Source organism: Polypterus senegalus, chromosome 14, assembly GCF_016835505.1.
Source record: "Polypterus senegalus isolate Bchr_013 chromosome 14, ASM1683550v1, whole genome shotgun sequence".
Lineage (NCBI taxonomy): Eukaryota > Metazoa > Chordata > Cladistia > Polypteriformes > Polypteridae > Polypterus > Polypterus senegalus.
Genome location: NC_053167.1, coordinates 112124448 through 112145767, shown reverse-complemented (window position 1 = coordinate 112145767; position 21320 = coordinate 112124448). Strand labels below are relative to the sequence as shown.

General features: G+C 38.6%; 1 protein-coding gene across 5 annotated transcripts in view; it reads left to right on the top strand.

Annotated features, from left to right (window-relative positions):
- nr5a2 (nuclear receptor subfamily 5, group A, member 2) overlaps positions 1-21320 on the top strand; it is a 211391-nt gene that overhangs the window by 117493 nt on the left and 72578 nt on the right. For all 5 annotated transcript variants that reach the window (XM_039734913.1, XM_039734914.1, XM_039734911.1 and 2 more), the window contains one exon: positions 14266-14413. In XM_039734913.1, coding sequence (XP_039590847.1) covers positions 14266-14413 — 148 coding nt within the window. The remainder of the gene's footprint in view (positions 1-14265; positions 14414-21320) is intronic.

The window sequence follows — 21320 nt, the reverse complement described above, 5'->3', positions numbered from 1 at the left end:
AACAGATGGCGCTTACAAGCCTCATCCTAACCCTAACCTAGAATCCCATATCAAATAGCATATAACATAGCAACTGCACAGACACACAAACACTTGTCCTTTTATTATGGTAGATAATTATGTGTATTGCCATAATCCTCCTGTATGATTTTTTTTTTTAATGTAACTGTGCTAAACCCATGGTACTTTCACCTTCTCCTTTTTCATTGCAGCATATTTGTATATTCTACTGTATGTGTAAACTAACTCCTAAGCATCTTAGGATTACTATTACACATTTCCACTTTATAGATTTAAACTTTAATTGTCCTATCGAGAAAGCTGTAGAGTATCATGAAGAGCTGCACTCTGACTGTTAAAAGTTATTGATTTGTCATTCTTGACAGCAGTGTGCATTCCAAAATGTGATTTATGCATTTGATAAAATGAAATCAGTGATTCTGAATTAAATACATCAAACAGTCAATCAATATTTATTTTATACAGAGCTTTACATAGCGACCACAAAGGGCTTTACAAAGCAATTCATAATACACTCCAAATGAGTGATTGGAGTGACTGCAGGAACAGAAGCTTTGCCATGTGGACTGAGCCAAAGCTTTAAATACCGTTTGGATAACGGATTCACAACGTCAGTTTAAGCATTACAAGTAAGATCAAAAGTCCATCCTAACTGGCTATAGCGTCCATATGGTTTAAGTCCGTTCGCAAGCTCTGACATCTGTAAATGGGCCCCCATTCTCTACTGTCACCTCTTTTAAGAAGTATCAGAGCAAATTTCTCTCATCATTGGACAATTGTAGTCTCTCCTGTTTGACTTTTATCCACACTGGTCTGTTTCTTTTTAAAAATGCAGACATTAGTCTCTGTTTTCATCTTTCTTCCACTCTACCTTAGCATTTTCAACCCCTAAAAACTGAAACTTTTGAAAAAGTTCTCCAGGGCCGTATACTTCTGAAAACACCGGCTTGGAGTTATAATGGGTGAGAACACAGACTCCAAATGCACTCTGATTGGTTCATATTTATTAAGAAGCCCTTCCCTAATTGGATCCTGCTCATTCCAATGTCTCATTCCCTGAGTGGTCACCCTTCATGGAAAAAAACTTTACTCCAGCATGGCAGACACAGAGGAGTTGCTCCTCACGGGTCTTGTTGTGTTGCTTACCTTAAATTGCATTTTGTACAGTTTGAATGCTGCATATAGTATACAGCTTTCAGATTACAGTAAACTCTCTGTGCAGGGGCATTACCATATCTTTTAAACATCATTCCACCAATGCTAATGCCTAGTGCAGGTGAATGTCTACCTGATATGTGTTTTCAGCCATGTTACTGTGGACAGAGATACTTTCATAAACAATTTAAAAACACAAGTCTGGATGGAGACCATTTTCTCATTTTCATTGAAAGAACACACCACTTTTAAATGAAAATGTTGTAGTATGGACATAGCCTGAGTCTCCACATCTTTACAAAATGTTTGCACAAAGCAGAATATCTGATAAGAAGAGACCAATATAATATAATAAAAAAGAGGAATATATATCTGACATTCACACCTCATCCCATAGTTGTAAGCAATGTGTCTTTTATGGTAGCAGCAGAACAATCCCAAACTGAACAGCGCAAATACGCTGCACTGATCAAAGAATTCAAAAATATAATAGATCTTTGTTCCATGGCCTTTCATTGCTGCTGCTGCTGCTGCCTCACCTTTACATGAAGCTGTTTTTTGAATCCCATCCAAGTCCATTTCTTTGTGAGGTGTGCGTGCTGTTGCCATATGTGCCTGAGTGTTTCTCCATATACTCTGATTTTTGGTCTAAATTTGAAAGACGTGTATGTTAGATTGATATGCAGCAGCTGCCCACGACCCATAAAATGGTTTGGGAAATTGATGGCTTTTTCCCCACGCATGCACTTTTTCAAGTTAATGGATGGTTTAATAAAATTGCCAATCCCTGTCTTGAAGTGAAACTCTTACTTAATTTTATTTATTTATCATTTTTCTGCACTCAGCCTGCAAAGTATGAAGCAGAAGGCAGTGAGCAAGTTAAGATTTTTCTGACTGCCTTGTGTAATGTGCTTTTATTGATGGCGAGCCTTGTCTTTGTTTCCATACTCTTGTATGGCAAGAGCGCATCACCTCATTGTTCCTGTTTATGTTAACAGAATGTCAAGTGCATCTGTGAGTGCGTTTATCCATACATTTACTAAACCCATCTATCTGTCCATTACCTTAACCTGCATATTCCGCTTCTGAGTCAGCCTTATTTTCTGTGCAATATTAAAATGCATACATTTCAATAAAAAAGTGGAAGACTGGGGGTGTTCTTATAACTTTAGCAATGGCTTTCTTACTGACACTGGAATTGTCAAACCTGTGGCTCCAACCCTTCTTCTCACAATTGAAAGTGACGCTTTGCTTACTTTGGCCGTTATTAAGCTGTGCTTGAAACTGTTGTCCTGTGAGGTGCCAATATGAAAGCTGTTGACTCTCAGAACCTTGTCCTCTGATTTTGTTCTGGCTTTAGGGCCAACAGGCCCATTCCTGATAACTTCTGCCAGTTTTTCAATTTAATTTTGATTGTATAGGAAACCGTACTCACTGACACCATGGTTTTTTAGTAATGCCGCTAAAGAAACTCCTACATTTTTAAAGATTATAATGTCTTACTTTGTTAATTGTCTTTTGTAACCCCTATGATCCCAATATGCAGTGCAATATTGCCCAAATGATGCTTTAGAGGGTGCAGCACTGCATTTATACTGATAAGTAACCAGCAAAAGATGGGACACCTGTAGGAATTGTTAGCATAAACCTAAGAATACTGCGGTGGGCTGGCGCCCTGCCCGAGGTTTATTTCCTGCCTTGCGCCCTGTGTTGGCTGGGTTTGGCTCCAGCAGACCCCCGTGACCCTGTAGTTAGGATATAGCGGGTTGGATAATGGGGATGGAACTTAAGACTATTTAAATAACTTCCATTTCTAGGACTTCTTTGAAAATTACATTATTTCAGTTTTTGGTAACCTCATTTTTTTTTATTTTACTGCAATTTACCACTTACCTTTATGCCATTTCAGGTTATTAACTGGACATGAACTGGTTAAATTTGAATAAAAACTGGAAAAAAGTAGAATGTTCCTTTGACCAGTAATAGATACAGTATATTAAAATGCAGCATATAGAAAAAGGAAATCATAAGAATACATATATTTTCGATATGTGAAACATTTGTGATCTATCAAAATAAGATAAGGTAAATGCAATGTAGCTGCGTTTTCCCAAAATTACCAAAGTTCAGCAGCTCTAGCATAACAAATGGGATTCAACAAAAGTCAGACGTGTTGAAATGATTCCACAGAAAAAAATATTTGTTTTTAAAACAAAATTCAAAGTAAAACAGTTCGCACAAAAAAGAAAAGATCAAAATAGCAAAAATTAGAAAAGTTCTTGTTTAAGAGAAGTTCTGTTCAAAGCTTTTAAATCTTGTTACATTTATAATCGTTGCAAATCACTTCATAACATTTCTGGACCATTTCAAATGGTCAGAAAACTGTATCCCTATCCCATTTCTAAGCTAAAAATGGGTCGTTTAAGTCCCTGTGTACTGGGACCTATTCTAAACAACGACTGACTCAATTAATACATTGTATCTTAGTTATAGCAAGAAAGTTCTATCTTGTACTAACTTATAGGAGGAAAAGACTATACCATTGTCTATGAATATGAAAAAATATATATTCTGTTGAAATTAAGCAAACACTAATATGAGTTTAACTCAAAGTTTTACCTTTCTAAGATTGGCTCTTACATGCAGTATATGAGAATGAGCGAGTGAACTCTGAGGGGCTGCTGCTCCTCCTAAGGCTCATCCTAACCTCACACCCAGTATAGCCTGGGCAGACTCTGGATTCTCAAGACTCTAAAATGAATTTGTCAGGTTCAGTATTTGGAGAGAAGAAATTTGTATGGGGACCAAAAGCTACTGTATTTGTGTGATTTTTATAAAACATACATATGCAGTATGCATTCGCTAGGCAAAACCCCAGGATCACTATATTAATACTGGTTTGGGCCTCCTTTGGGTCTCATAGCAGCATTAATTCATGGATGCATGGATACCACAAGATGTTAGAAACCTTCCTTCAAGATTCTGCTCTACATTGACAAGATTGCATCTTCTGCACATTAATGCTGCGAATCTCCCACCCAGAAGGTGTTCTACTGGATTCAGATGCAGTGACTGGAAAGTCCACTGATGAGCACTGAACTTATTGTCATATTCATGAAACTAGTTTGAGACAACTTTTGCTTTGTGTCATGATATATTATCATGTAGGAAGTAACCATTAGGGGACAGGTAAATAGTGGCCATGAAGGGATGCAACAATACTCAAACAGCTCATGGCATTCAAACAACGACTGAATGGAATTAAGGTGCATGAAGAAAGCATTCCCCACACCATTACTCCACTACCATCATCCTGGACTGTAGACTCAGGGCATTTTGGGTGCATGGATTCATACTGCTGGCACTTAATTTGGACCTTACCATCTAAGTGCCTCAGCAGAAATTGAGATTCATAAGACCAGGCTATGCTTTTCCAGTCTTCAAGTGTTCACTACAGCCTCAGCTTTCTGTTCTTGGATGACAGGAGTGGAACCTGACATAGTCTTCTGCTGTTGTAGCCCATCCACCTCAAAGTTCAACATGTTGTACATCCTGAGATGCTTTTCTGCTCATCATAGTTGTTCAGAGCGGTCATGTGAGTTACAGTAGCCTTTCTGTCAGCTCAAACCAGTCTGGCCATTCTCCTCTGACCTCTCTTATTAACAAGGGTTTTCATCTGCTAAAGTGCCATTTACTGAAGGTTTTTAGTTTTTCACACCATTCTGAGTAAACTCTATAGACTGTTGTGTTGTAAAATCCCAGGAGATCAGCAGTTACAGAAACACTCAAACCAGCCCGTCTGGCACCAACAATTATGTGGCGGTCCAAATCACTGAGATCACATTTTTTCCCATTCTGGTGTCTGATGTGAATATTAACTGAAGCTCCTGACCTGCATCTGTGTGATTTCATGCATTCCTCAGATGCCACATGATTGTATGATTTGATAATTATATGGACAAGCAGGTGTACAGGTGTTCCTAGTAATCCCCTCAGCGAGTTTACTTGACCACATTTTGACCTTCTAGAGCAGGGCTTGCCAAGTCCTGTCCTGGAGGACCACCGTGGCTGCAGGTTTTTATTCTAACCCTTTTCTTAATTACTGACATGTTTTTGATGCTAATTAACTTCTTTTGAACTTGTTTTAATTGACTTGTTCTTGAAGACTCAGACCCCTCCACTGTTTCTTGTTCCTTAATTAGCAACCAAACAATAATGAGATACAAAATGAGCCAAAACAACTGGTGTCCATCAAACAATATCTGACAATAAAGAAAGATAAAGGTCTCGGGTATGTCGATCTGCTCAGGTCCACAAAACATTTTAACAGGGCTTGTAGAAAAAAGTAAATCAACAATTTCAGAAATGTCTGCTAATGCACCACGAGAACAGCAACAAGCCATGGAATTAAAGAACGGGTTTAGTTAACAGCAAGAATCAGCTCCTAATTAAGTAACTGGTTGGATTTTGAAACCCTGACTTAGTTGGTCTTCTGTTGGTTCACTCACTTCACATTTCATTTCTGTTTGGTTGCCAGTTAAGGAAAGAAATGAAGAAATTCAGAGGAACGATGAAGAAATACAGGGGAACAAATCTTTAAAAAGCAATTCAATTAAAATGAATTCACAAGAAGTTAATTAGCAGCACAAACCAGGCACTCATTTAAAAAAAAACAGGTTAGAATGAAAACCTTGCAGCCACGGTGGTCCTCCAGGACTGGACTTAGGGACCCCTGTTCTAGAGTATGTCTTGTGGGTGCCCAAAGTTGTTGGTTTCCAAAACCACTGTCTGCTTTCAAGACGGTTACAACAAGAATGCCACGTGATTAATCATCCTTTAGTGGAGCTGCTGTTTAATTTTTCAATTTTATTATTGTATTATTATTTATATTATAATAACTCCACCAACACGAGTCTCAAAAACAGGTGAAAGCTGCCGAAATGGACCTTGAACTTTCACTTTTTTACACAGGTGAAGACTGCATTGTAAAGGTTTCATACTTACTGCGGTCACAAGCTCCCGTCAATGCACTTTTTTCATATTTAGTCTTTTAATGAAGATACATTCCACTCTCGTAATGTAATGCATATCAAAACATATTGATGTGTCAAATGAGCATATTACAAAAAAAGAAATATGTCACACCCAACTCAGGTTAGTCCAATAATCAGAACCTGATGCTGTCACCTCGTAGTTTGGAGCCACAGTATGTACTGTAGAGTGCACAGATTCAAGACTATTGGGCTCTCCCTGAGGCCTGCTTACTTCAAAGTGCTTTGCTTTCTTACATTTGCATCGTAGACTTTACTTGGTCTTTGGCTCTTACATGTTGGTTATCTTACTACAATTTATTTTATCCCTAGAGTGAACAGGCTTGTTTAGCTGAGCTTACTAACCTTATGGTACCTTTACTTTTGCTTATGACTTTTAAATTTCATTTATTTATTTATTTATTTTAAGCAAATTATCCATCAACTCAAGTATAGCTGTGAACAGAAAGTGATTTGTAGAAAAGAAAATTAATCAATTTCATAATAAAAATGTAACAACATGAGTATATACATTTTTAATCAAGCAGCATTATATCAATGATAATGTAGTATCTTTTAGCATCACTTTATAAGGTGTACTACCTCACATGTCACCAAATACCACATCAGCTCTGCCCCTATCAAAATGTAAAAGATGAAAGCATGAATAATTGGAGGGCTAGTACGTCAGAGACACCGCTCCAGAATTCTGGGTTCAAATCCCGGTCTGGTACTGTCTGTACAGAGCTGACTTTGTTTCCCTGTATTTTTTTCTTGTGTACGTTCGTTTTCTCCCACATCCCAAATACATGCAGGTTAGGTTATCTGGCAACTCTGATTTGGCCTGCACTGACACCCAGGCCAGGACAGCAATGGTTCCTGTCTTGTGTCCATTACTACTGGCATCATTGAGTTCCCTCATGTAGAAACAAATAAATAAAAATATGCACATTAGTGAAACAGAACATTTTAGAGTGAATATCTGAACATTTTTAATTTCAACTAGTATTGTCCTGTAGATATAATATAAGCTGGGTCCCTGGAAGCAAGCGTCAGAAGCACTGCAACATCTTGTCATATTCTATATCCACCCATCTTTGAATCTGCTTAATTCAGTTCAAGATCACATGAAGTTGGAGTACAGAACAGCATTTCCTGCAGCCATCCTTAGACAAGAGGAGTTCTTCACAGGTCTCATTATCACACTCACAGGCTGTCACTCACTTTGGTCAATTAGGATTCCCGAATTAAATATCTTTTGAAAGTCTGGTGGAAATAGTTATAAAACGCGCAAAGATTTGACAAGAATGTACAAAATCCTTAAAAAAAGAATTAGCAATATTCTTGCATTTGATGTGACTAGTGTAGAGGGCATCCCTCGTGATGACAGAATGATGTAGTTAATCAGCCACTAACTGATGAGCAAGGCTCTTTATGGGGCCCCTCTATTATGGGCTCCTATGCAATGCATCCCCTATAACCTCCTATTTGTGCCCCTGCAAGTCATTAACCACCAACTGTAATTGTTATCATGTAATTTCCGCCCCACTCCTCATTCTTGCACTTGTGCTCTTAATGATTTGTTTTTACTATGACATCCTGGATGTGACTTGTGGCACAGTCATTGTGTGTATCGATTTTGTTCATTCTCAGTAGGTGAGTACGTCAGTCCTCCTTACACATTCTAAAGGTATGTGGGTTTGGTTAATTGTGAAGGACAATTTCAGAAGGATTGGAGATGTATCTGGGAAGCCGTACAGAAGGCGTGTTTTTGTATGTACGCACATGCATGAGTTAGTAAGGTGAGATGATTTAGAGAACGGCACTTATCAGAGGCGCTTCACTGCTTAAATCTATTTGCCTGGATATGTGGCTGCCCATGATCTCAGGTAAGGAGTCTAGCTTGGATTAGCAAATGGAGTTGGGAAAGGTGAGTGCATGTAGCAATGATTAGACCATGGACATCACAGAGAGAAGATCATTGGAGCCACATGGATTAAGCTGTCAAAGACTGCATCATCTGATGAAAGATGTGGCCTCTAATAAACGTAATGTGAAGGAGTGAGAGAGTAAAGGATAGACTCGGTGTTTCACAATGTATTAGGCTGCCAACACTAGTAATAATGACATTTCAGCTGAATAATATCGTAGAAAATCACACATATCTATCAACATATTATTTTTTCAAGCAAGCTGGAAACAGGCCTGAAGCACTAGGGACAAACCAGGCCAAAGTCTTTACTGATAGGCATCACCCCTGGCAGCCTGACCCCAAGCTCTACTGGTAGACATCATCCTGTCTAGGCCCCAAAAATGGAAATAGGCTTTTGAAGTTTAAAATACTTCAAATTGTCCAAAAATAAATCCTTGACCTGAGGAACAAGACTACAAAGAATCTTTATTAAAAAAAAGGATCATTTGAATTTAATAACAAAAAGCGAAAACATTACTTAAGGCAAGAAAAAAAAGCCAAAGGTTTGCCTAAAAAGACTATTCGAAATAAGCAATCCAAAACCCAGCAATCATAAACCCAAGCAAAAATTCAAAAGACAGAACAAGAACAATTAACCACAACGAACCACTAAGGGACCTAATCCCCACCCACATCTATGTAGACTGCGGGTGGTCTTACAGCTGTGACATCAGGGTGGCACTGGCTTTTGGGGGGCTGCCATCCACAAAACCCAAGAGATACAGGAGAACAAGTAATTCATAGGTAGCAAATAATAATTAAATGGAAGAATATTGGCAAAATGTGCATAATTACAATAAACACATAAAAATATTATATGAAATAAACAAAGAAAGACACAAAAAAAGGAAAATAAATGTAAGTCGGGTAACACACCCTCGCTGTAACATAGCAGATATCAACATTTGAATAATATTTTAAATTTGGGAGCTAATTTACTACCTCTTTTAAAATCTGCAGAGCAGCGCCTTCTGCAGGGAGATGGGCGCAGTGCTCCCACTTGCCCTTAATGTAGAAACAATACTGTCTGTGAGCGATTTGGCTCTGCAATGGGCAAGCCCCCCATCTATGGTGAATTTGAAATTTCTGCCCCATGTGGCTGGAATAAACTTTAGCCCCTGTGACCATTATAGGGTTAATAGTTGTACAAACTACAATGAAATTCTTATTTGCATGTGCTAATCAAATCGACACGCAACACATTACCACTCTATATTAACTGGAAAGGTGGGTAAGAAAACGGATTATTAAACGCTTATAGTGTGTTTCATGCACTACACGATGCAGCTTACTCTCTTGTCAGAAGTACAGATTCATCCTTCCTTTTAAGAAATACCACTACAAGCCAGACCCTCAGGCAGACAACCTTCCGGCCATTTCTTCATGCACTGCATTATGCAGTCCTCAATATATACCTGCAAAGCCCAGAGTTCTCAGTTTCATAGACAGGCAGCCACATTCATTATTTTAGCTGATGTTAAGCCATGGCAGATATCATCACGGAATGTGAGTATACGTGGGAGTAGCCCCTGTGATGGACTGACAAACCATTCAGGGCGGCCAAGACAGACTCTTGTAGCGCATGCACACACAACCCTGAACTGCATTAAGCAGTTTGAGAATATTATGCTATTAAATATAATTGTTCAGGAGTGCTGGCTTCTCAGTGGAAATTAAATAGGTAGCAGCTTTTTTGTTCACCTAATGATTGTTATTATCATAATAATTTACATATAACACACACTTCATTGCATATTGAAAAAACGGATACTACAAAGTTTACAGTATGATTAAGCATAAAATATACCTATTTATAATTTAAACATCAAACATATACCAGTGCATATTTTGCTGAGATCATTATAATAATAATAATAATAACTGCCAGGTAAAGTGAGTGCTGCCCAGATGCAGAAGATAACCCTTTCAGCTGCTCACAGCCTTCATAAATTCCTGACCATTGGACAATAAGCCCTAAGGACAAAGCACAAACAGAAAAAAAAGATGATAATAATACTTAAAAAAATTAAAATTTTTAAAATTAAAGCATACAGAGTAAATTAGAAATTACATAAAACAATGTCCTGTAAGCAGGTTTAGGAATTGGTGAGATCCAGTCTATTTAATTCACTAACACAATGAAGCTTCAAAGAGTGTCGCTTCTTACAAGCACATTCACTTTTTCCTTTATGTAAATTTTTTTAACCAAATAAGCCCTTTTTTAACAGCCTACAAAAATATATATAATGAGATTTGTTTGAATTTTTTTTTTTTTTTTTTGATTTTTCACGCAGCAGGCTAATTGGAGTGATTTTCAGTTTCTTGGTGAATCCATTATTGGATTCGTTACCGTTAATTATGAGACTTGTTTTTCAGTGAACTCACATCTGTTAAATGGTGACGGCAAATCATGCACGTCTTTTTGGCTGTACTGTTTACACCATCGAAGCCACTATTCCCAGAGAATTCTTCCAACAAGCACCGTTATTCTTACGAACAGGAAGACGCAGAGCGTGATATGTGTGAGGCAGGGCGCTCATTGAAGTTATTTCATGCACAGTTGATTTTATGCAAATTGATTGACACCTTTGGGGGTCTGCTTTTCACTGACTCATAATTTTTTAAGCCCTTAAAAAAAAAAAACAAACCCGGTGTGCATCTCAAATTCTCCTGCCTGGACTAAAAAATTCTACTCATCATATTTACACAATAAATAAATTCCAATCTGCCTCATTTTTAATTGCAAATCCTGCTCGGGGGACCCATTCTTGTGCTTAGGAGGCAGCCGTCTACCTTCTTCCAGAAACCCTGGCGCAGTCAATTATGGTAATGAATTGTCAATAAATATAAAAATTTAATATGGTCTGCTTACAGTGAGTGGCAGCTAAGGACTTGCCTCCCAGACAAATTTGCTGTTGCTGCAGATATTAAGTGCACCTGAAAGAGTAGCTATGGGCCATGGGGCCAGTGAGAGGCCTGGTATCAGAGCCCGGGACCTCCAGGGGCCTGCTAACGTTCCTCCTCATAGAGAATGCGAATGTCCAAGAGAAGAAGAAGCCTCTGTTTATTTGATGTTGATGAGGCTGCCGTTGGTTTTTCCTTTATTTAGTTCCCTATAGAGATGGGAAGCCAAATCATATCTTCCCTGCATTACATAGACTCGAGTTTTAAAAATATGCAAAGCTGGAGCCTGTTGAGGAAAGAAAAGGAAGAAAAACCTGCCATCCTTACAAAAGATGCAGGCGTCAAGCCATTTCTTCCTCTGGGTGTGAAATTTCTTTTTGAGTTTCCTTTCTTGCTGTAAGAGCTAAACTGGAAATGACCTGCTTGCATTAATCGATGGTGTGACCTAGACATGTAAGTTTTGACGACTCCACGGTATTGTTTCATTTGGTTAAAAAGGACTGGCAGTGAAGTGAATCTACTAATGCAGTAGCCATGGCAAAGAGCTTCATGGATAAATTGCCCGTCCATACCGATCATTTACATTATTCTTACCTAAAATGAGCATCAAAAGGTTGCCAGTTTAGTACCTGTCATTAATGCAACTTTGCAAGCCTCTTAACAGGGAGAACAAATAGCAGGGCAAAGCTAGATGCTTCGGGTGCCAACTGGGCAAAACTCTGTTTAATTGGAACAAAAATTATAAAAGTTAACAAAAAAATGTGCCTTCTCCATGTGCCCTTTAGAGAATACAGTCCTTCATTCTAGAATAACAAGTTACTGGCTCTGGCTTAGGTATGCACAGAAGCAAGGTCAGCATAGAAATGAGACACCACCTTCCAGGAACGCTATCTTTTTATATCAGGTTTACCGGAAGAAGCGTTACTTCCTTTGGTTCAGTGCCCTCCTTCAGGGGTGGTATCTTGAGGCTGTGTAAGAGGAGACAGGACTGTTAACAACAACATCCCCTCTTGTCCTGAGTTTAGGCGAACTGGAAAAATAACCCTCTGGAACACATGCTTGGCAATATATATATATATATATATATATACTATATATATATATATATACAGTATATATACTAGCCATGCAGCTCTGCCCACGTATTAGTGAAACAGGACGGTGAGGAGGGCCCCACCTGGCTCCCCACTCCTGACGTCACTCTTCCCCCTCCCCTTAGCCCACAGCCTATCTCTCGGATTAGCGCGAATATATCACTTCTGCACGCGAACTATGATTCTTAGCACAATGAAAGAAGTCACAAAATCTATTGGAATGTTCAAGAACACTATAGAAAAAAACACAATCTAAATCCATTAAGTAGTTCTCTCATTCGCTAGCTAAGCAGAGGTAAGGAACGCCCCAAGGCTGGTGCATGAGTGAGGAGGTCCCGCCCCCTCCCCTCGGCCCGCTGCATGTCTCTCGGATTTGTGCAAATAAATCAGTACTATGATACTTAGAGTGATGAGAGAGGTCGCAAAATCAACCGGCATGTTCAAGCAAATTATGAAAAAAAGCTCCGTCTAAATCTGTTAAGTATTTCTCTCGTTTGCTAGCTAAGCGGAGGTAAGGAACATGCCCCGAGGCTGGCGCATGAGTGAGGAGGGCCTCCGAAGACAAGAAGAAGGTTTGTGGTTGCTGAAAAATCAGGCAGCAAAACAGTAAAACACGTCTTTACAGAATGGAGTTCAAAATGGAACTGGTTAAAAAATAGGTTCTCTGGTATATATATATATCACACAAGCAGGTGGTGTTTCGGGATGCTAGAAAAGGAACTGATGTCTGTAGAGTTGGTTTTTGAAGTTTATAGGACATCATTTTATGGCGCAAGAAGTGACGTCACCAAAGGGTGGGTCAGAAAATGCGCTACTGAGAGGTACAGTCTTGTCGGTTTGCAGAGGGACAAAAGGAGACAGTATTAGAAGGTAGTGCCAACCCATGGACCAGCTGAGAAATTACACTATTTGAGCCTGTAAACCATCTCCCATGCGCAAGTGTGGGACTATATATGTATACTGTACAGTATACTGTATGTCTTGTGTGTGTGTGTCTGGTGCCTTCAAACAGTCTGATTGGTCAGTTTGGCTTTGCTGACTCAGTGGTAGAGATGGTGACAAGGTTCTTTAGGGGTGCAAAGTTCAATTCCTGCTTATGAGCTAAAATGGAGCTTTTTAAAACTACAGGAAAATGCATAACCTTCCAACTCTCATGGTCTTTCTGGAAGTTGCCATTTTTCCATTTCTTTTAGTACTCCATTGTTCTTCACACTTCAGAAAGATGTTCTTGTTAGGCAGATAGGTGACTCTAATTTGCCCCTGTATTAATATGTGTAAGTGTTGTCACAGTTGTACAATGAAATGTAGTGGTATCACTTCCAGAGTTGATTTATATCTCTACTTGATGACCCTGGGACCTTATAATGAAAAAGCAGGAATCATAAAAAGAGTGGGTAGATACAGTAGATGACATCAGTAAGTAATTTGTTTCATGAAACATTGCTTGCAAAATTATTTATCTATTATGTAAAAATTATTGCCATGAAAATGCTTTCAACAGTAAATTATATTCTACCATGAAGAATGGTTCTTTGTTTTCTATTTACATATGACAGCACCGCCTTATGAATATTCAAGCAAATAGTTGAAAAGAAGAGGAAATAGGAACTGACTAAGACAGTAGACAATGTGTTTGGCAAGCCAAGAATATGTCTTCTGTTAATCATTCACCATATTTGTTAATTCCTTCAAAGCAGGGTCTACGAGCAACCATTTAAACTAGCCAGTGAAAATACATGTATTTATACTTAGATATGTCATGTAGATATGAGTTGTAAATTATATGAAACTAGTTTTCAGTTTATTAACTGGTATCTTGAGGTGTGTTCGTTAACTTGTGTTATTCTACTGAAGTTATACTGTATGTGTATTACAAATTTGTGTTGTTTATTGCATATCCTTAATTTCTTGTTTTTACTAGTCTACAGTTTGACTCTGACTTCAAAAATCCAAAGTGAAATAAAGTTGGAGCGAGTCACTATTTCCTGATTCCCTATGAGCCTTTTGTGCAGTTTTAGTTTGGTGTAATCTTTGTACTTTCCTAACTAGTTCCCAAAGAGCTGACACTGATGTTATTTATTTTTTCAAGGTGGATTACTCACTAATAGTGTCCCAAGCTGGCACTACTCTGAATAACCTCATGAGACACGCACAAGATCTGGTGGCCAAGCTGCGCTCACTCCAGTTCGACCAGCGAGAGTTTGTGTGCCTCAAGTTTCTCGTTCTTTTCAGCCTAGGTAAGCACAAACATCTTCCCATTTTGGCCAAATGTGTTTTTTATTTTTGTCTTATTTTTTTAATCATGAATTATGGTTAAGAAATTTGTAAGTGTTTTAAAATGACAGCCACTCCTGAAAGTACTAGCTGAAATATTCCAACTTGTGTGCTGTATGGAAAGCATTAAATAGTTTAAATCAAGCCAACGTTTGTGGTGTTTGTGGCCATAGGGTCCTTTCTGCTTTGTTTTGTTGCTGGAAATTTATGTCCGAATACACTGGGCTTCTTTAAATTTTGCCACCACTTATGTACAGTCATTGAATTGAATATATCATGTTGGCGTAAGTACTCAACATTGGTGTTGAAAATGTGACCTGCAAGTCATGGTACATTCACCACAGAATCAATCAGAGATAAGTCCTGCTTCACACACTCACTCATCCTGATTTATTTCAAAATGCTCAATACAGTATTGACTTAATGTGAGATTTTTGATTTTTACTACATTACTAAATTCTTGGTGAATAAACCAGGCTTTGCTATGCATGGTATATTAGACTGAAAAAGCTAGCCAGCTTTCGCTGAAGAATTAGTATGGTGTAAATCATTTCCGAGGCAGATTCACCTCCATTTAATTGCTTTATTCACTCCAGAATTTGCTCAGTTTAATTGCTTTAATTGCCTGCCCTCAGTGAAGAGTGCTGCGCAAAACTAAACTGGATTGGACTGAAATTGCACGAATCCCATACCGTGTTGACCTACAGCGTGATCGCACATTGTTGTTGGTAGTCATATCTGCATTTTCATCTGAAAGAATCAGCTTGTGTAGAGTATAGTGTACTTGCAGCTATAAATTCCCTACAGTCAACATGGAGTAAATCTTACCCATTGGAAATGATCAAATGTTAAAGCAGGAATGGCAGGAGGACTAGAACAGGGGTATCCTATTACAGTTTTGTTAATGGAAATGTTTGAACAGCAGTTGTAAGAATGCGTTTTGGAGTCATTGTATATAATGTATTGTCTTCCACTCTACTTCACTGTAATGTCTGTAATTGTGGGGAAAACTGCCTTTGACAGCCTGGATAGCTTCTCATTGTAACTATCCTTCTGAGAAGTTGAAGAGCAGGTGGGATTCAGTGAAAAGTTAACTCTGGGATGCTGGCCTAAAAGAGGAAAGAAAAAGTCATATCTGAAACTGGAAAATAAAAAGAAAAGATTAAAATGGGCAAAAGAACACAGACACTGGATAGAAGACGACTTAGAAAAGCATATTATGGTCAGCATCCCAGAATTGTCTTTTCTCTATTGCAGATGATGTGTTTGGTGAGTATATATGGAAGAAGTCAGCTTATGATCTGTAAGGCGTTTGATTGTCAAACTACAGACCCTGATGTTTTCTTCCTGTCATGCAGTTGTCCATCTGGGTCTTCCCTTCTTTTTCTGTTCTGGTTTGATCCAGTTTGCTCTTTTCTCTCAAGCCGGTGAAGAAGGGGCCTGAGTTGCCTCGAAAGCTTGCACATTGCAATCTTTTTAGTTAGCCAATAAAAGGCGTCATTTTGCTTGACTCCTCACTACATTCATAATAGCTAATATGGCACAACACCCTAGTACTTCTCTCAAGACAGTAATAGACACTTTGCTATGAAATCTCCAGTTTCTTGGCAGTCTGTCATATGTAATAACCTTCATTGTGCAAAAAAACTGGCACGTTTCATGAGAAAACTGTTTCATTTTGGCCATTTTTGAACCCAGATCTGAACTTTACGAATGCTATTATCTTGCACCCCTTGTGAACAGAATAACGGGTTTCAGCAGTGCAATAACTAACCAATCAGGATTTAAATTATTGAGGTTATATAAGGGAGTTGATCACTGAAACACTGAAAGAACGGCAGCTGAAAATGAAGTTTTAATGGGGGCAAATAAAAAAGTTCATATTCAGAAATGGGCATGGGTGCAGAATGTTGGGGTACCAACCTTATGATCATCTTTTAATTAAATCAAAATACAGAAAAGAAAATAAATGTGCCAAAAGCAGTCTTTTACAGGTGACTGTTACGTCTCTATTGTTAACAGCCAGGAAATCTGACTCTAGTGGTTGCCATAATCTGAAGATGACCACCATCTGTTGGATATCTGGTGTATAAAGGTTCTTGCCCAGAAGGTCCATGCCTAGGCAATCTCACCAGGGAGCCACTCTGAGCTACAGAAGAGAGAGGAGAAACTGTTAGCATTAGCACCTCGTCTTGCAATGGGAAATGCCATGGGTGGTGTTACCAGTCTTTCATTAACCCTTTAGGTGTTCCTGTGGGTGCATACTTAACTATTTATACACAAACACACTATCCATATGTATATATATATATATATATATATATATATATACACACACACTGTATATGAGAGAGATGATGATGAGTGACAGACATGAAGGAGTTCAAATGTAAGTTGGGGTGCCAACAAGCACAAGGTGGTGCTTAAAACCCATAAGCAAGCAATAACTGTTGAATATGCCTTTCCAGGCATCCAAACACAAAGGGCTCAATAGAGATGGTCAGGCTTTGGGGGAGCGCCGGTATACGCGGTCTCAAGTCCAAAATGCTGCACCTCCTTCTGAGGATGTCCGGCTTTATGCTGTCTCAACCAGAAAGGAAGGAGCTTCTCTGGACCATCTGCACCTGCTGAGTGTGTCCTCGCTACTGTGGAAGGAAAAAGAAATGATACCATTAGTTAAAGCACCCCCTATCACCCCCAGGGTGTTATTGCGTACCTCAGGAGAGCCCAGAAGGTGATCTTCTGACGGACATGCATGACTAAAAAATATATATATATATTTATTTTATATATACTTTATATAATTTATAAATATAATTGTATATATATAAAAATATAACATTGTCATACCAAGTCACAAGTCATGGAGATCCGTTTCGCATGCGCTTTTGAGTCTTTATTGGACCACCATCTGGCTAGGTAGCTGTTCCATATCCCCAGACACAAATACCACCAAACACTCTTCATCTCACCTCTTTGTCTCTAAGTTCCAATTTTAAAATCCTCCAACCAATGAAACCTTGTGCAGTTCACCACCTGTAGATTTATAGATTAAAACGTGTTCGTGAAGAGCCACCTGAATATATTTGAGAACTTATATTGTATATTATTTTTGTGAATGAGTCTGATATGGTCTTCTTTGTAAAAGGTGCTATATAAAGAAAGTTGTACTTTAACAGTATGTTTTGTCAAGTATCTAAATTGAACATTTTGTGGCTAATGTCCACCATGAAATGCACTATATAAAATAAGGATTTGTTAATTACGCAAAATTACATAAAGAAGAAACATACACCATGGAGTAAGTAGGAGGAGTCCTCTAGTGTTTTGCTTTTCAGTGTTTAAATTGACGTAATTATTTTTATTCTAGCAAAAGCAGTGCCAATCAGGAAGTGCAGATAAACGCTGAGTGTGACAGGTGCACTACGATGCAAACATATTAAATGAGTCTGTCGTTTCTGAAATGCGCAGACGAGGGCTGGCAGCCTGCATTTAGGTTGGCCATAACTGCTGAAGATATGCACGTGTTTGCACAGAAGGCTGTTGCAGGATAGCACATTACATGCATGTGAATGATACGTCTTAGTTTACCAAGGAGCTGCTACTCTTTCACAACGTATAGAGCAGCCTACTTTTATCTCCACTTCTGTCTCACTGTCTCGTTTGTATGATTTTATTTTGCTTGGAGTTGATTATCTGTATCATATCTTGGAAGCGCCATACATAATGAAGCATGCACCTGGGGGACATGTATCACCTCCGGCAAAATCGCCTCTGCAATGCACAACTAAAGATTGTTGCTTTCATTGGAGGAAGTGCAAGACACAGCATGATTAGTATTTGCTCAGCACCATCTGATGTACCTGGATAATGCGTTACAAAGGAAGACAGAAACAAACTGTAATTATGCAGAATGGCAAACATTTATTTCCACAACAATGTGTGTAAAATCAATCCGTCTATCTCAGTTTTATGTAATGCCTTGTATGGAATGCATAATCAAAAACCACAATACAAAATACTCAACAGCATTATACTAATAAGTGGCGCAGTGGTAGCGCTGCTGCCTCGCAGTTAGGAGACCTGGGTTCGCTTCCCGGGTCCTCCCTGCGTGGAGTTTGCATATTCTCCCTGTGTCTGTGTGGGTTTCCTCCCATAGTCCAAAGACATGCATTGTGCATTGGGATTCTAAATTGGCCTGTTTTTGTGTGTCCTGCAGTGGTTTGGCACGCTCCCTGGGATTGGTTCCTGTCTTGTGCCCTGTTCTGGCTGGGATTGGCTCCAGCAGACCCCTTGGCCCTGTGTTCGGATTCAGCGGGTTGGAAGATGGATGGATGATACTAATAAAATTCTTAATGCCGTTAGCGGGTAGAATGTCCGGAGTGGAGTCTTTTCCCCACAAGATGTGATTGACTGGTGTTGATTGAATAGTGTAAAAAAGGAATGGCTGATTTTACAATTTAAATGGTTTGATTTTCTTGTTCTGCTTCAGCCACGATTTGCTCAAATTATTTCTATAGTGGAGTCTGCTTCTGAGTAGGTAGGTGACTGTCCCTTATTTTATCATGCTGAAATGAGAAAAACAGTAAGAACATAGAGAATGAAAGAAACCAAATGAACTGATAACTATTGATATACAGATTTACAGTAAATCAATGCCCACATTTGTAGCAGTGACCCTTAACAGAATAGGTGGAACGGACACATGTGGATCTAACTGCCCAAAGACGGAACAAGTAGAGGTCTTAACATAATATATCATATTTATTGAAATATCACACTACATTACTTGTAGATATGAGTTCCTCAAATGCACAACAAAATGTGACAACAGAACCGGTAAAACACAGCACGCTATACTCTCACTTCCACCCCATGCTAAAAAGATGGCACGATAAATATCAAATTTTAAAGACACACTGGAACAAAAATGGAAAAAATATGAAAATGTCAAATAAGTAAGTAAATAAGCAATAGCTGATTAAACCAATGTACATATTGATGGCATCTGAAAAATGAATAAGCAAGAACCCCAGCTGAAGAGTCAATACAGCCATGCTTACTGCTTGCAGATGTCTAGCTTAGCCCTGGTTAACTGACTAATAAAAACAGTGCTCCGTCCTCTAATCGGCTAAGTAAAAATCTTAAAGAAGGTAAATAAAAATGTATTTGACAAGCTAACGTTGACTTCATTCTATGAACAACACCCTGTGCAGGACACAGCCAGTACTATGCCAACAACAGTGACTTCACAGAAGACACATGGAAGTAATCATATCATTGGAACGCTCAGATTCAATACTTAATACGAGAAAACTGAAGCTGATCTATAATAAATAAGGCTTAGAAAAAAATGTTACAAATGTATATGCTAGGTTAGAAAGGAGATTGAATGTTGATTAACTTACTTAAGAATGATATACAGGTATATGGTTGATGAGGGGGTTAAAAGAATAACGCTGCTATGTTTCAGATGATTTTAATGTCTAGGAATAGGACCATAAATGGTACAGATTCTAGCAGACTTTTTTGGAGATATCTGGTTCATTTTTGAAAATCATTTCATGTCCATCTCCTTAAAAATAAAAATACTGAGTAAAATAAAACCATCAGGTGAGGCCTCATCTTGACAGAGTTGTTTCTGTAAGTTTCAATACACTTTACTAATAAAATAAAATACATGATTTGAGGTCAAGGATTTAGATTTCTTTCTCAATTCTGATAGTAAAAATTCTTCTAGTAAAGATCTGATCTCTGTGTAAATGATGAAGAAAAGGTATAATGGAACTTTTTAAGATCGCCAAGCTGTTTACTGGTTGGTACTCTAAAAGTAATCTAGGCCGTTGGGCTATCAGTACGCTGTAGGGCATAAAACTTACAGCTTTCTATACTCAAGTTGTAAATAATGTATGAGTTTTTACTGCACTGGTTTCTCCCGTTGAGAAGTGACGAAATAGGTAGTCTGTATAAAATGATGAAAAAAACAAAAAATGTATTTAGTGCATATAAATGTATATAAGTAAAAGGAAACTAAAATATAGTGTATACAGGTCAACACACATTATAATAATGGCTCAGAGAATTATTATATGCATGACTTATAATTGAACTGGTTTGGCTGCATTAGACTGGTTTGGCTCCATAGTGTGTCATCATTTCCCAGTTTATCTGAAAATATTGCATATGGAGGGGTCATAGTTGGTGTAAATGTACAGATGTTCTCCTGTCTCCTGTCAAGGTTTATTTTATAAATCCTGACTTTTGCATTGAAAGTTGCATAAGCACATTTCAAGACTGACCTCAGGTCATTTTCACAAAAGAAAAAGATTAGAAAAATCCCACCTTCTCAAACTTCTGGTGCCACAATATTATACTAGGAAGGCACTTCTGGGTCAGGTGGAACGGGCTGTAAATAGGGAAAACCACTCTTAGCATCTCCCCCTGGTGGCACCCACAGCACCCAGCGCTGTTTCCTCTCAACAATGAGACCGAAGTTCTAGTCTCGGGTGCTCCCTGTATTGAATTTATGTGTTCTGTGTGTGTGTGTCTGTGGCTGTCCTGTGGATGCTCCAGTTTCCTCCCATAGTCCAAAGACATGACAAGAGGGTTAGGTGCATTTGTGATGCTAAAGTGTCCCCTGATGTGTATCTTTGTGTGTTCACCCTGCAATGAGCTGATGCCCTTTTCAGGTAATGTTCCTAACATGTGTCTGATGCTTTCTGGGATAGGTTCCCATGACTCTTCTCTGGATAAGTGGGTTTGGAGAATGGCTAGATGAACATAAGTGCACTGTGCTACTGTGCCATTCTTTTGAGTTCATAAAGTTAATCAAGCTATTGAGTTAATAAAGCTATTATAATAATCATAAGC